This window comes from Cupressus sempervirens, chromosome 11 (assembly GCF_028749045.1).
Source record: "Cupressus sempervirens isolate cs-2001-9-10 chromosome 11, ASM2874904v1, whole genome shotgun sequence".
NCBI classification, from domain to species: Eukaryota; Viridiplantae; Streptophyta; class Pinopsida; order Cupressales; family Cupressaceae; genus Cupressus; species Cupressus sempervirens.
In genome coordinates, this window is record NC_143128.1 from 331,797,350 (window position 1) to 331,813,718 (window position 16,369).

Consider the following 16,369-nt stretch of genomic DNA (forward strand, 5'->3'; position numbering starts at 1 on the left):
GACAATTCTGAATTTTCAGCTCCACCACATGTATCATCACTCAAATCAACATCTCCATTAATGAAATGATCGCCATTATAGGAAACTTCATAACTAATATCACTTGAATCAACATTGTCATCATGATGTGGTGAGAATGTGTAATTGCTGATATAAAAATCAGAATTCATGTTCATGTGGTTCACATTTTGTTGGCCCTTAAGGTCTCCTTCAGCATAGAATACCTCACTTGGATAGGGGAAGGTGAAAATACCATGTCCGTTTTCATTCTCACTAAGGGCGTGGATCCCTTATGTCATTGATATGATCTCCTTGGCCTTGGGACTAAGATTGTCTTCTTTGTGAGTGGTTGTCATAGACACTGATTTTCAGCCAGATATAAAGAGTAATGTGCCATATGAAAGACAGGTCATCTACCTCTTTTTCCTTATCATGCACAAACTTGATAACATGATCCTTATCCTAGAAAAACTTTAAATAATCTGATTTCAACCTTTCAAAAGCTTCTTTGATTGTGTGATTGAGTACTAGCGATCCCACACCAATTCCCCTTTTGCCTCTCATCCATTTGAGTTGTCGGCATAAGGTCCTCAATGTATTTGTGAGACTCATCTGCCCTTGTTAAAATTTGGACAACCCTCTCCTTTATAACCAACAATCTTTCCTTCAAATCTTGCAATGATAACGACTTTAATGCAAATTCATCTCAGTAGTGAGGGCTACCACAGATCAAGTTTTCTAATTTGTAATGTCCCCATTTTTGGCTGACCTCGTGTAGCGTGCCGGATTTGCCTATCCTCGACTCTCGTAGGCAAATGGTGTGGAGAGAGAGTCAATTCTGCGGATCAGATAGTCATATTTTGCTCTTGAAGAAGTGTTAAGAGGTTATATTTCATTATTATGTGTTATCGGGGCCTACATGTTATAATTTTAAGTTGAGTTGCACTTTTTATTTTATAAAATTACTTTATTATAAAAAGTGCATCATAATGAGGTTTTATAAAGGATGTTTCTAGAAGTTCTAGCAACTTCTTAGAAAAAGTGAATAAATAGAGGGCTGGGCCTCTCATTTGGACATGCTTGGATTTGAGATTTCTTCTACTTCTTCCATTGTGGAGCAATTTGTAGTCTCTTGGGTCTGCAAATACTATTCGATCTTTGGGAACGAATCACTCCCCTAGATTGGCATAACTGAGGTAGTGAAATATCTACTGAAGGGTTGCATAATTGGAGTTGGTATTCAACCATCTCATTGGAACTTCATTGAGAAATTGTTTGAAGGGTTTATTTTGGTTGGAATAAGGGTTTCAGATTTACCCTAGCATTGGTGAAGCGTTTGGCAGGGGTTTGAAGACAAAATTTGTGCATTTTCAGAATTGTCAAATCAGGGTTTGGAACCACATAATTGCTCATATCTTCTCAACCCCTTGGAGTTATTTTTTATGGTTTGGTAGGGTTACTACCTAACCCTAGGCGCCCATATTCCTTGCATTTGGGGGTCCCAAAACCCCAGCATTATTTTTATATAGGGGCCGTACATGCTGGCCTGGGTACGGCCTTGCCAGTAGAATCAGTAGCAGCAATTTGGGGGTTCGTTTGGGGGCAGTTTGTGGAGGATTTAGTGTCTTTGGCAGTGGTTTACATCAGACATCTCCAGCAGCAATACCAGGTGCACATATTGAGGTTTTTGATTGTCAAAGGTGTTGCATACAAATAGTTGAACAGTCAGCACTGTCATTGCATTGTTGGTTATCTCCAGTTATTAGTTGCTGTTGTAAACCAGTCATCTATCATATAATCTAAACTGGGTTATTGTCATGTCATAGCATTGCATTGTCAAGGGTTTGATGTATTAGAAGTGCATAGTTGTGACAGTCCCCTAAATCTGATATTGTAAAATCAGTCATTAATGTAGATGCACAGCTCAGTCCATTATAATCAGTTGTAATCAGATTTGCATGCATTGATAGGATTGAATATGAAGGTTTATATGTTGTCATCAATCTATATTCATATGCATATGTATTAGACACCACAGTCCTTATATTCTGAAAGTATCAAATCTGAGAGTTTCCATATTCTGAATATTGTTATTGGTACTGTTATTGTTCATTACATTACATTTCGATATTGGCATTGTACTTTGTGGTTTCGTTGCACAACAATTAGCCCTATTCGCAGCTCTATTCAGTTACATGCCAAGTGTTTGACAAATTGTCTCAGTTCAGTTTGAGGGTTTCAGTGGCCTTTATAGTAAGGGTCATTACCCTCAAACTGAGACCCTTATAGTAAGGGTCATCACGAAACCACAATTCACAATTTTGCAAAGCTACAACTGTGTAGTCCACGTGTAATGTATGCATGCAATTTGCAACTCTCAAATAACACTAGATAGAAGATTTGAAGGTAATAGATATCCGTTGCATCAATATTTCCAAAACTCGATATCACACAACACTCCAAGACTCCCACTTCAGTTGCCAACTCCGTAAATGTTCTTTTTTGTTGTAATTTTCTGAACGTCGAGCAATTTTCTCCAAACCACATGCTTCCTACTCTTATACAAATAAATTTCAAAACTTCTTGCTTTACATTTAAATGCAAACCATAGGCTCTATGTGAGACTATCACCCTTGTATTACTGGATTGGCATCCAGACTTAGATCGTCCGGGATTGTTGTCCCAAAATGCCTTTGCAATGGTGCATGGCCACTTAAAAACCTGTTGGTCTTCTTTGCTCTTTTATTTTACTCATCTCCTAGTAGATAAGAGAAGATAAATTTATTATTGTCCAACAACAGACCACCAAAAGGGTCTAAGGGACTGAGAGCGTACAACAATGGAGACAACACACAGGAAACACAAAACGGTGCCCGAGAAAGAGCAAGGAAAGAACAAGAAAGAGAGTAGAAGAGAAAGACGACAAAAGAGACCAAGACTAAGGGTCTATCCTCCATGGAAAAAAGTCCTGCACTGAAGGGTATAGTGTTGCCAAGGGCACTAGTTTGTCTCTAGATACTGCTAGAAGAGTGATGATGTTGAGAGGATCCACCTGGGGTCCTAGTCTATCTCTAAATACCGTTGGAGGAGTGACGCTATCAAGCAAACCTATTGCAAGATCTAACAAATCTGGAGTAGCAGATGGTAAGAGTATCGAGTGGCCACTTCTTACCCTAAGTGGGAGGCAAAGGTGAGAAGACGGCCACGATAAGATGACCAAAGGCCTAGTGTTGTGGAAAAAGTAATTGTAAAGTGTGATCATGAAGCTATGACACCTCCTAGAGGTTAAGCGCGAAGCATATCTTTGATCCTGATAGCTAACAAAGGTGGAGGGAGAACAAAACTCTCTGAACAAACAATAGAACCTCCTTCTAATCTCATAGTAGATGGGGCACCAAAAACTGAAGTGGATCTCTATTTTGGCCTTAGTCAAAGAACATAACCTACAAATCCGGTCATCTCTATCAATGTGATGATTTGTCTGGATATGGAGTCTGTGGAAACCAACATGGAAGGAACCCAAGGAGATATGCAAGGCATGGCTCCAACGCAAAAATAGATAACCAAGGGGCACGATGATCCCATCCTAGATATCTAACAAGTACTCTGCATAAAAGGCCATCTACGGATGTATCCCCCCAGGGGATTGCACGAAGTCACGAGAATGTAACGTCTTAAATATCTAGTGTGACATGTCCATTCAACTCCTCCCACCGGAGGACAATGTGAGCAAGAGCATCCAATGAGAACTTGAAGGGCCAGGAAGATGTTCAATCTCAATCCCTATAGATCTCAACAAAGTGGTGGCCTAAGCATACCGACAATGGGCTCTGGTGGTAGTCTCTGAGTTAAGAATAGTTACGAAAGAGCAGTAGACCAAATAGGTGTGGTAGTCACGACCATCGATGGAATCCACAAAACCACGACAACAATGAAGATACCAGAACAAATCAAAGATGGCTCCGAGCCTAAAGGGATCTGCACCAAACTCAACAAAGATAATACTATGCGAGGTAGAACAATGACATTTGATGATACATCATAAAAAAAGTGTTTGAACCCGCTCAATCAAGGCCCAATCCAAGTCAAGGAGGAAGGGACCCCATACCACAAAACCATAGAGCACGGTAGGTTTGACTAAGGAGTCCAAGAGGGACAGCTTAGAAGAAGTGTCTTGAAAGAGATGGCTAAAGCACTACCTCTTCAGCATGGGAAGGATGGAGATCAAGACTTCGTGCAAGTAACAACCATCCTCGAGAAGCGAGGAGTCTCTGAAAAAATCCCTGCTTCACACGAATGGTGCTCTGTATGGGATTAGAGAAACCCTTTGGAGTTTGGAACTTGCCCACCACATTCTCGTAAAGCCTCATAGTAGATCTTTGAAATCTCGATGTCTCTAAGCCTCTGGAAGAGGGCCCTCCAAGGGATGGAATCAAAGGCCTTGAGAAAGTCCACGAAGCAATGGATGACTCTTGTCAAGCAGGGTGGAGCCTCCTCAATAATAGCCTGTAGCATGAAGATGCAATTCATGGTCTAGTAGTCTATCCAAAACCCCGCCTACTCCCTAGTGCGGCACAGTCTCCTGTCAAGCTTGCTAGATAAGATAGTATTCAGCACCGTGGCATAGAACTTGGCGAAGTTGTGGTCGATCATGATGGTCATGCAATTGCCTAGTTTCGAAGTCACCCCTGCCTTATGTATGGATAGATCACATGCCTTCGCCAAGATTCAAGGAAACCAGTGCAACCACTCTGTTAAAGAAAGTGATGAAGAAGGATCCCAAGATAGAAGCACCAAGCTTCAATAGTTCAGCCTAATACTATTCGTCATCTGCCGCTTAGCTACATCTCATGGATTTGGTAGCCTCATAAATCCTAGAGGGGGTGAATAAGCGGAAAAATTGGAAGGGGAGTGAGATGAATAGAGGGCTGGCCAGGAATATCGTAAAGGTAAGAGGTATGGGTGGTGAGGGAGCGAAGGTCAAGGGTGGAAGCATGAGGGACAGGGTGGGGGGGTGACGGGGGAACAAGGTGCGCCAAAAAAAGCTTGGGGTTGTGGATAAGTGTGTCATGAAGGGATCTGCACTAAGAAGTGATGAACAATTGTTTCTATGGTGAAGAAAGCGGCGGTAGGAGAGGTGTAACCAAGGGTAAGTGGAGGAGCCAACAGCAAAGGCAAAACGCAAGGAGTGATTGAAGGTTTTGCAGACATCATTGAACCACTAGTTCATAGGGCAGGTGTTCCAACACTTGTTGATGTGAGAGGAGGAAGTGATGTGGTGTGGGATGGAGAGGAGAGAAGACAACCTAATCACCATAGCTAGTAAATCAAACATGGAAGACGCCTAGCTATAGTCAAAGAACTGATCAGGGGGAGGTGTCTACGGTGAAGGATCAAGAGTAATGCGTGTGCTTTATATCTCTTTTCATTTGTTTCTTGTGCATATTTTCATCACAATTTAAGCCTTCCTACTCCCTTTCATGCCATTAATCATTAGAGAAATATAGTATATTTTATAAAATGTAAAGTAGAAGATAATGTCTATAAAAGTTCACCAAGTGTAGGAATTGACAATAGTCCTGATTGGCTTTTGCAATAGGAACTGATTGTGAAAGGACAAGGTGTAGGATTGATGGAGGAGAAGGAAATCAGCTGATCGAGTTTTGATTTTGGATATCTATACTTCAGTAGGATGCTTCATCATCTAGATCTTATAGTTTAAGGGCTTGAATAGAATGAATGCCAAGATTTTGTACTAAATATATCCTGTTTGTTTTATAGTTTGAAACTAGTGGCCGATGGCCAAAACAGAGTTTTTAACTTAGACAATAGCTTACAGTCGAGAATGTCGATCTGATTTTATTTCGGTATCTTTGAAACTATATATGCTTGTGTATACTCCTAAATTAAAGTGCGAAAAATATAATACAAAACTCTATTAAGATTATTCCTATGGATGCATTGATTCGAAATTGAAGTTGGTGTAGCAAACATGTGTGAATTCTTCTCTCACCTAGTGAACCAGAAGCAAGGTCCCCTCTTCAGAAACTCGGTGAGACTGTTCTTATTGTTTAGATAGAATTATTCGTGTGCAGTTACATTTAAATCAGCTTTCATATCATGTGAGTGGTTTGTCTACATTCTATTTTATTATTCTGTTCAAACTTGATATCACGAGGATTATGGATGTGTGATTGTCCATATCATTGTATAGATTCCATTAAGTTTTGAATGCTTGATTCATCCCAATCTGATTCCTATATTATTTATCTGTTATTACAACTTATTTCTCTTTCATTACATTTTGAACTTCTTGTCTGTCAAACTGTAAGAAGAACTTTCTGTCACTTATATTCTAGAAACTTCTTGTCGCAGTTGAACTTCATGTAACAAACAAATTCCATCCTAATCCTCATCTTTGATACATACTAAAGATTGATCTTTAGTATTAGTATTTAATTGATTGAATATGATTATGAATGGTGAATCTTGATATTGACAGTTAATTTAGTGGGTGTGATTGTTATTGTGATTACTATATTTGATAATTGAATGGTTCAGGATAATTCAGTTATTACTAGATTTCCAAGTGAGATAATTGAATTTATTCAGCAAGTGTGAGTTCATTTATTTGTTAGACTATGTATTTCAATGCATTAGCTTTTAATTTGACTTCTTAGCGTGAAGCTCAAGATTGCATCCATAACCACTTGGTCTATTATCATCATTCCTTGAGCAGATAGCCACTATATGTTGCATCCCAATTTTTGACCTAATTTAAAATAGTCATTGAGGTTCACATGAAGTCAGTTGACAGTTTAATTTGTTATAATGCTAGTTGATTATTTATCACGAATTCATGAAATTGAAAAGGCAACTACCCGTTATGATTATTTATATCTTGTTATGATAATATGATTTAATTGCGGAGAATTTCCTTGCAAGAAATACGTTGAAGGGGTGGAAGCATTGTCAGAAAAGAATTAGGCACAAAAGCATCACCATCACTAGGCAGATGGGTTGAGGACCTAGTGACTTGAAACAGGATACATCTGTGGGACCTGCATGAGCTATTTAAAAAAATAATTTGAGAAACATAAATAATTGAGTTAAAATATAAAACGTGCCTCAAAAGATTTTAATTGAAATTTCATCATACTATTATAATAAATATTTATATACGTGCATATAAATATAAAAATGAAATGGCACCATTATATTATAATAACTTAATATATGATGTCACCCCATTGATATACTTACATGAACATATGCAAGTATATATTATAATAATAATATTCAAGATATAATAACATTTGAATCATAATAATATTCGAACTATAATCTTCCAACTTTATTTTTCCATTTTAATATTTTTTTCTTTTAACTGATTAACACTTGGCATGATAAATTGGCAATAATCAAAATATAATCTTTCCAACTCTTTCTTCCAACCTTTTTAATTTCCTTTCTTTTGCAATCGATTTAAAACACTTGGTGTTTTAAATGGGAAAATAATCTTTTAACTTGCAGAAGCCAAGAAGTCACGGCTTGTATCTTTATATGGAGGCCAAAAGGAGGAGAGGACATTATTACTAATTTCCATATGTTTTTTCCGTAGTCCCAAAATCTTTCTGCTATTTATTTCCAACTTTCTAAATACCCGATTCGTCTCAAGTATATAGTAATTGTATCCTTGTCAGCACCCTGTCATTAACAATTTATAACTTTGGGCAAATAGAACTATATCTGCCTTTGCTGTGCAAGTAATTCGGCTAAGAATCAGAGGTGGTATGCATTGAAGGAGACGTTTCTAACAACTGGAGAGAGTCAAACAGATTTCAAGATCATCAAAGCATTCTGAATCCTTGTCAAGTCATGAGTTACCATTCTATTATGTTTGATTTCAATAGCAGCCAGCTAAGCATGGAAATCTCTTTATCTTTTGCTTGTGATCATGCTATTTCCTTTACTAGTGGAGTAATCCTTGTCAATTATGATGAACTTTCTTCTTAACTCTCATGGTTTCCAGAATCATAATAAAGAGTGTTTAATAGTATCTCTTAAAGAAGGATTTCCTAGGTGTAATAAAACCTGAATGAAATATTCTGTTTCGAAATCAGAATTCAATGATATTTTCCAAATAGTCTCAAGAACATAATCTTTTTGGTCACAATTGTGATAAGCATACTAACTAGCAAATCTATGCATAGAGCAAATTGCAGCAAGTTTCAATATTTATCATGATATCTTGTTTGAATTTACAGATTGAACTTCTTTAATTTAGTCTTGTTCGTGGCAGGTGATAACCAAGTAACCAAAGTATGGATCCATAAATCATTATGCCATTGGATATTAGAATTAAACAATCAATTATGAAATCTTTAAACAATATAATCTCTCAAATCACAAATTATGGTAAATTGGAATAAATGATAATTATGAAACAGTTGAGAATCAATAGAAAGAACTGGTTGTTCTGAGAATTCAAACACCTGGGACTCACCCAGTTGTATAGCCAAGGAAAAGGGTGAAGAGGTTAGAGAAAGAGATTTGTAATAATAAGAAAACAAAATCAGATATGATATAACAATGTTTATTATTTTGAAGATGACATTTAATAGCTCATGCGTGGTCATGTTTTATGTATTCCCTTGTTGTCGAGTTGAGTGGTGTGATTAGATACCAGGATGCTAAGTGGATGACAAGATGTCCCTTGTCTATTTCGAGTAGGGAGGGTCTTTCTCGTTAGAGATTGTGTGGGGATAAGTTTAGGTCCGAGGTTGGGTGGTTAAGCCCCTGACAATGTTTCACCTCCCCAAGTTGTCAAACGTACAACAGACAAAGATAAGCTATACATTTAATTGTTTGTCAAAAACAAGTATTATCACTTTTATGATGTATATGCAAGACTAAAGTAAGATTAAATGAGTTATATCATCGTTACAGTTATTGTACATTTAGTTGCGAGAGATAGGTTTATCTGGTGTATTGTTATCCTTCATGAATAATAAATATGAGCATATCTTCTAATCATATGTTATTGCCACAATTAAGCAATCGGAAGGAAAGGAATGATATAGTGATAATTGGAGCCTAAATGATACAGTGGCATCTGAAGCCCTAATTGATATAGAGGTATCTGAAGCCCTAATTGATACAGTGGTATCTGATGCCCTAAATGATCCAGTGGTAATTGATGCCCTAATTAATACAATGGTATGTGATGCCCTAATTGACAAAGTGGTGTTTAATGGTAATCGTCATTTGATTCTGATATAGCGGTATTGGATAATAGTTATTATTTGATATTATTATAGTGGTATTTGTGAACTAACTTGGGTGATTGCAAAAGCATCCCTACAATGATTTATTGGTTCAAATTCCATGGTATGTGGATTTTAATTTCTATAGCAAATTCCTTGATGGTGTTTTAAGTTCTTAGTTAAGAAATTTTATTTAAATGATTTAACCGTCAATCCCTTTCATATCAATGAAACTAATTTAATTGTCTTTCTATGAAAATGAAGTAATATCTGTAATTCTTTGATATGTTAGTTGTTAATTAAGACTCGGATAAAGTGGATGTTACACTATATCTCTCATCAGCTTACGAGTCCCGAATTGACACTCTTAGGGTATTTTCAGTCCAAATTATTTCTCAAAACAATTCATCAAAATAGACCCCAACTTTACCCTACAAAGAGGTCCATGCCACTCTTAGAGAAACAGAAAAGGGGATGGGGGTGAGTGTAATAACCCCAACAGGTTATAACTCCTTCAAACACCAAAATTCTTTATACTTTAGTTGTTTGACATTTCGTCAAACACTTTGTAGGCAAGCTCTGATACCACCGTAATAACCTCAATAGGTTATAACTTCTTCAAACACCAAAAATCTTTATACTTCAGTTGTTTGACATTTCGTCAAACACTTTGCAAGCAAGCTCTGATACCACTGTAATAACCCTCCTCAAATCTACCCTCAAAAAAACGCTGATGAAAGCTCAAGAAATTTCATCAAACAATTCACATGCAAGGGACGTATGACTGATATAGTATTTCGGCTAGCTTCAAATGACTTTTTCTCAATTTGCATCAATGAAAAAACTTGTGCTAGAAGACTCCAAATGGACTACACAATGGCCTAACATGAGTGTGCTACTAATTTTGATAATATTTAGTGCATATATATGATCTAAGCATGAGAAATGTACACCCACAGCCAATTGGCATTTTTACAAATAGTTGGTGTACAAACTAACTAGCTAATAAATAATGATATTAAATTGCTTAAATGACACCAGCAACTATTATCTTCTTAATTTGCAATGAAATTTCTAATACAATGCTCATGAAATATGGCCAAGACTTTTGGCATTTACATGGATTACAAAATGATAATGCTGGTATAATGCACACTTACAGCTGAAACTTATAACACCCTAAAAAACAATACTAATAAAGGAACCTGGTTGTAGATGGCTGTAATAATCTTCTTCAATGCTGCCCCTTCTGATTTGCTTTTTTTGAACTGCTTTTTTCGGCCTGCTTTTTTCGGTTCCGCTTTTTCCGACTGCTTTTTCAGCCTGCTTTTTCGGTTCCGCTTTTTTCGAACTGCTTTTTCATATCCGCTTTTTTAGCCCGCTTTTCCGATTCCGCTTTTTCATACCTGCTTTTTCAGATTGCTACTATGTTGAATTTCAAGACCATATCTTTCAATGGCGTCAAGATTTCCAGCTTGAAGGGATTTCGTCCTCCAAACTATTGAGACATAATCTCCAGCAAATTCCGCAATTTCTTTGATATTTCCAACCATGCTAAAAAGAAGCTCTTCTATTTCTTTTATAGTGTTCTCACAAGAGCTCCATCTTTCGTTTTCTCAACGTGGGATAAAAGATAACTCCCTTTATGTAACTTATGTCTCCAATGTGTTATAAAATAAAGGGGACTCTTTTAATTTAAATATTTCCCACAAACTATAGTCTATGCATTAATAAAGTTAAATATTTAAATTTAACTTTATAAAATAGCTTTATCAATGCATAACAAATCTTATCAATGATAAACAAATCTTCTTGTCGATTTTAAACAATTACCATCAACATACCGCTGCCACTGGATGTCCGACCATATCCAAGATGACTTACTATAAATAGTAAGTATACCCAAAGTTGCCTCAAAACCCCTTAGAAAGACCTGCAATTGAAACTATCTAGGCCAAATGGCCTCTAAGTCCCTTTAATGTCCTGGTTAGCCTATGGGACCATAGGGAAATAGACTAACGACAACATCATGCTATGAATGCTAAAAAAGGGGACATTACAGTGAGCCACAACCAACAGGGGGTGAGCAAGAGCATAACAGAGAGTGGGGAGAGAAGTAGATCATGAGGTTGAGGAGTGCATAGTTGGTCAATGGGAGATGGGTGATAGTGAAATTATAGACAAAGTGGAAAGAAGAGGCACTGGTAAGAGCATAATCCACCACATTTGCTCCACTGCAATGGGGCCGGCAAGTAAAGAGCCCAGAACTAGGCAAACATAGGAGGCCATTTAGAATAACAAGCCCAAAAAACTCACAAAGCTAGAGGAGGTGGCCACCATAACAAGAGAGAGGTCCAAAGGCGTCATCAAATAGACACTGAAAGCCCAAATTGGCAGGATCGGTCTCAGTGGAATAGGTTAGATGGGATCCACGGTCATGAAAGGGAGTCTGAAGGTCTCTCGTGTGTGTATTGAAGTCCCCCAGGATGATGATCTCACCCATAGCCACAAACTTGGAGATGCACTCATGCAAATCCACAAAAGGGTCACCGTCCTTAGTACTGTGTATAGCATATGCCAAAGAGGCAAGCAGAAAGTAGCAAACAACCACAAAGATATCACTATAGTAGTGACTCCTGCAACCAATCCGGATCCACAAAAGTCTAGTAAAGATGTCAGAGTGTACAATAAAGGTAGAGCTAAAAAGACCATCTTTAATTAAGCAAACAACATTGTTAGAAAGGTTAGGGTTGTCATTGCAACAAAAGATTGACCTTTCAATGCTCGATACAACCAATAGTCTTATAGAACCACACAAGGAAGCCATGTCCTGAATCCTGCAAGGGATGTTGGCCCACTACCAACATCACCTGCTATGGCTTATGAGATTCGAACCTGTGACCAAGCTCTGATACCAATAGTCTTATAGAACCATAGGAGATGTTTAAGCCATGTTGCGAATCTTGCGAGGGATGCTGGCCCACTGCCAACAAACACCCCTCAAACTACGAACCCTACCTAAAGTACAAACCTCATCTTTGCAAACTATCAGCCACTGGTAACCAACATATCCAAGTAGAGAGTGGGCAAGACCCTCGGGAGTCTTAGTGATGACCAGAATATTTGCAAACCCCACCACATCCTAAAGTAGACCAGGCAAGGACCATAATGATCCATTTCCATTCTAGCAGTTAACAAGCAAGGAGCCAATGGAGGGCTCATGCTTGTCCAATCGCTGGTGAGACCATCATTTGGGGACCGATCTTGATACCCAGCTAGTAGGAGGTGAGTCTTGAATAACCGCTCTAAAGTTCCAAATAACTGCCCATTTATCGTTGCACCTTGCCTTAGTAACAAGATCCTTCGCTTGCTTCAGCTCTACCACCTGTGACCTCGTGAGATCCTTGTCAAGAAAAATCTTAGTGGGAAGAGGCAATAATAACCTCTTCGCCTCGAGAGCCCGAATTTTGTTAGCTAGATATAGAAAAAGGTAGAAAAAAGCTTTTGTTACTCTTTGTAATTGCTTGACTCATAGAATAGCCTCATACGATGGATGTTTTTGTCGAATAGCTCACTTTTCCAGAAAGAATATAGGTTTTACTCATCAACCCCTTAGCTATGAAACGTTTGTCACTAACCCAAATACTACGGACTTCATTAATGTAATAAAAGCATTCTCTTGGAATTTGTTAATGCTGGGAGTATGACAATCCTGTAAATCAGTTATAAAGTCGACCTACTTGATCCTAGAATTTTCCTTTTTTGAAGCTTCCAGTCTTTCTCTGCATTATCAATCATTCCTCCCAGAATATGTCGTTATGGATCCTTGCCTGTTGTCCCCGCCTTTTTGGTATTCTTGCACAACTGAGTAAATAGGTGCTCATGTTATCTTGTATGTTGGTGTGGAATATTTTAATTGCCCAAGCTAATGAGACAAAATAATCATCGTCTAATTCAAAACAAATTTAACAATTACCAAGTTACAAAATATGTCTGTTAGAACATTCAACACAATCCTTGTGACACCCATACAGCTTGAGTTACAATTCAAGAGGAAATATTTGTTACAAGCATACCTCCAATGAATAGAAATTCCTTCAGCTTTTTCTCAAGAGCAGAAATCATAAACAGCCTGAAACCTGGACTTCTGACATTTTGGATTATTTTTCAAGAATTGTTCCAACTTCGGCACTGTATATCCATTCACCAACGATTTACCCTCCACATGACCATTGCAAGAACACAACAAATCTATTTTCAATACCACAGTCATGTTGAAAAATGGATGGAAGCCAATGTTTCTTTACAAATTTTTTTTTTTTTTTCTGTGCCTTAGCTAGAGGAGTCATCTACTAGCTGATGATGCTCCATCCTTCCTAGGATCAATTTGCCTCCTTAGGATGCTCTGTGAATGGTCCTGAAGAATTGGACCAGTCCAAATTTGAGCCTTTGCAAATAACACGACATGTTTTCCCATCAAATGAGTAATGTTAAAAAATCTTTAAAATAGGAACAATCCCAACTAATGTTTATTCTATTTCCTCAGAATGGTCTTTTAAAAATGTTTTCCTGCAAATATAACTTAAATGAATATATTCATCACCGATATAAAATTTGTAAAGAACTTGTACAATGATATAATAGTGAGCTCCATTTTCTTATGCTGTTAACAACTATTTTTTAAAACTCAATTAAGTTCATGCCGCTAAAGACTCACAAAAAGAAATAATGTTTATTCTTAATGTCTCATAAAATTTCCACACTATGCAACCTTTTGCAGTATCACCTAATCAACTAGAAATAAACTTCTAATAATCCCTTACTGTAAATATGTACCATAGGCTGGCAGGATCGATGCTCTAATACCATTGTAATATCCGAGATGGATATTCGCCCAAAATTATCTTAAAAATAAATTTTTGAATACAACAAAAAGCTCATGCAAATAAAACCAGCAATATAAACCAACAAATGAACCAGAAGATGCTTGTTAAAATACTTAGTTCCAAACAACTTTAGATTTGCTATTGTATTTAAATCAGCAATACAATAACATAATGTTTTCCAATCTTAAAAACATCAAAGACAGCAAGATTGGGCAATAAAGATAAGTGTAAGCACAAGTGAGATAGGTGAAATGATGTCTAGCACAAACAATGGGCTCTTGTCCACTGTCGTCCGGCTAAAGGGTTTTTGTCCTCAAAGCTGGTTTTGAAAATGAAAGTAGCTTGCTTCTAAGTTTCTCCAAGAGAAAACTAATCTGAAATCCAATATCCAAGAATGTCCAAATGAATGAAGCTTCCCCTCATTTAATACACATTTAATACTCAAGTTATGAGCCTTCAACTCCCTTCTCCTATCTTGTCGTCTCTATCCCCTTTTGTCACCTAATGACCTCCTTTTTAATATTTAAATGACTTAAATAATCTGCCTTAAACTCCATATAATCCACTCTAAAATATGTTATGCATTTGACTTATTTTTCTCAAATGCCCAAATTGGGGGACATTACAGAGGTCAATATGAACAAGCTGCAAATGTTTAGTTTCTCTACAAGCTTGTCCCTTGATGAATAGCTGACAATGGACTATAAAAGCCACAAACCAGCATAAACAGATATGGATGTCGAAACATTTGGAAGTCTTCAAGCATGTTTAGGTGGATCATAAAGAAATCCTATTGAAATGCACACACCCTAACTGTTCCCGTAACAGATTGCTCTGATACACAAAGCATATCATAGCTTCAAATTGATGAGTTCTTTTGAGTAGAATTGTATGAGTAATCTTCATCAAATTTTGTCATAGACGCAATTTTGATGGACCAAGCATGTCTATGGAAATCCACTTGATGGTCCTTTTGACAAAACTTAGTAACTGGCATGAGACTTATTCTGAACTCCGGAACAAACAAGACATCATGAAATTTCCCATTTGGGACAGTAACCATAACTGTAGTTTGAAAATTAAAACAAAATTGTTTGCTAGCTGAAATTTGTTATTGGCGTGGTCAAGAAGAACCAAAGACCCAAAAGACATCCTTGTGCAGTGTCATTAAAAAGTGCATTAATATTAAATATATGCATCACATTATTTCCATCTGAAATGACCAAATATGGAGTTATCATTGTCAGATTCTAATAACTAAATTAATGTGCAAGCAATGAAAATAATTGTAGGTTTCATCCTTCACAATCTTGAACTAAAGGACTCACTCCATTAGCTGAATTGAAAAGTTATGTAGAGAGTATTAGAACATCTTAGTAACTTTTTATTATACTCTTACTACAATGAAAGTGACCATTATGGTTCAAGTAACACACTACTTGAGTGCATTATTTAAACTAGCAAGTAAAACTTTTCAATAAATTATAGGTGCAGGCTCATGTAGTAATAAAAAAATTAAACTTGTCTTGATATTCCCTTTTAAGTTTTCTATGAATTTTATAAATATTAAAACGTCAATTTAATATCCTTCCTCTTTAAGGTCAATACTGGACAGAAACAAGTTTAGAAACTTACTTCCCACACTACTCTATCTATTTTCCTAAAACAAAATGGTTTCAATTTTAAAAGAAAAATCATTTTCTCGATCACTCTCCTTCAGTTGTACAAGAGATCTTTTGACACCATTGAAAAAAGGGCCAAACCTAATAGGCAAATCAGAAATACTTCAAAACTAAAGTTAGCATTTGGTAGATAGCGAGTGATGTCACATTTAAGTAAAAGAGATGAGAAATAATTAAGCATGAAAAAGAGTTACCAATATAAGTAGACGATTATTTGACAGCCCATACTTTTCAACAGCTTTTTCAACTGGAAGTTGAGGTGGAATATGACGCATCCGTAGTTGAGCCTCGACAATCGTATCATTCAATTCACTGCAAGTAAAATACTAAAGTTAACTATTTAGATCGTATACTAACAAAATGGAAACTGGGCAGTGGTAATCAACACCTAAGTCCATAGGCTGTTCTTAGTTATTGTAGAAGTCGAATTTGATATGGAATACTTGCTGACCTGAATTCCACAAAAGAAATGTGAATATACCGCAATCCAAAGTTCAAACAATCCAAACCAATTTTCACGTGTGGATTACACTTT

At 36.9% G+C, this 16,369-nt stretch overlaps 1 protein-coding gene across 2 annotated transcripts in view; it reads right to left on the bottom strand.

Moving 5' to 3' along the window:
- LOC149529437 (alpha,alpha-trehalose-phosphate synthase [UDP-forming] 1-like) overlaps nt 1–16,369 on the bottom strand; it is a 230,767-nt gene that overhangs the window by 16,547 nt on the left and 197,851 nt on the right. For both annotated transcript variants that reach the window (XM_089807954.1, XM_089807955.1), the window contains one exon: nt 16,029–16,146. In XM_089807954.1, the coding sequence (XP_089664080.1) occupies nt 16,029–16,146 (118 nt within the window). The remainder of the gene's footprint in view (nt 1–16,028; nt 16,147–16,369) is intronic.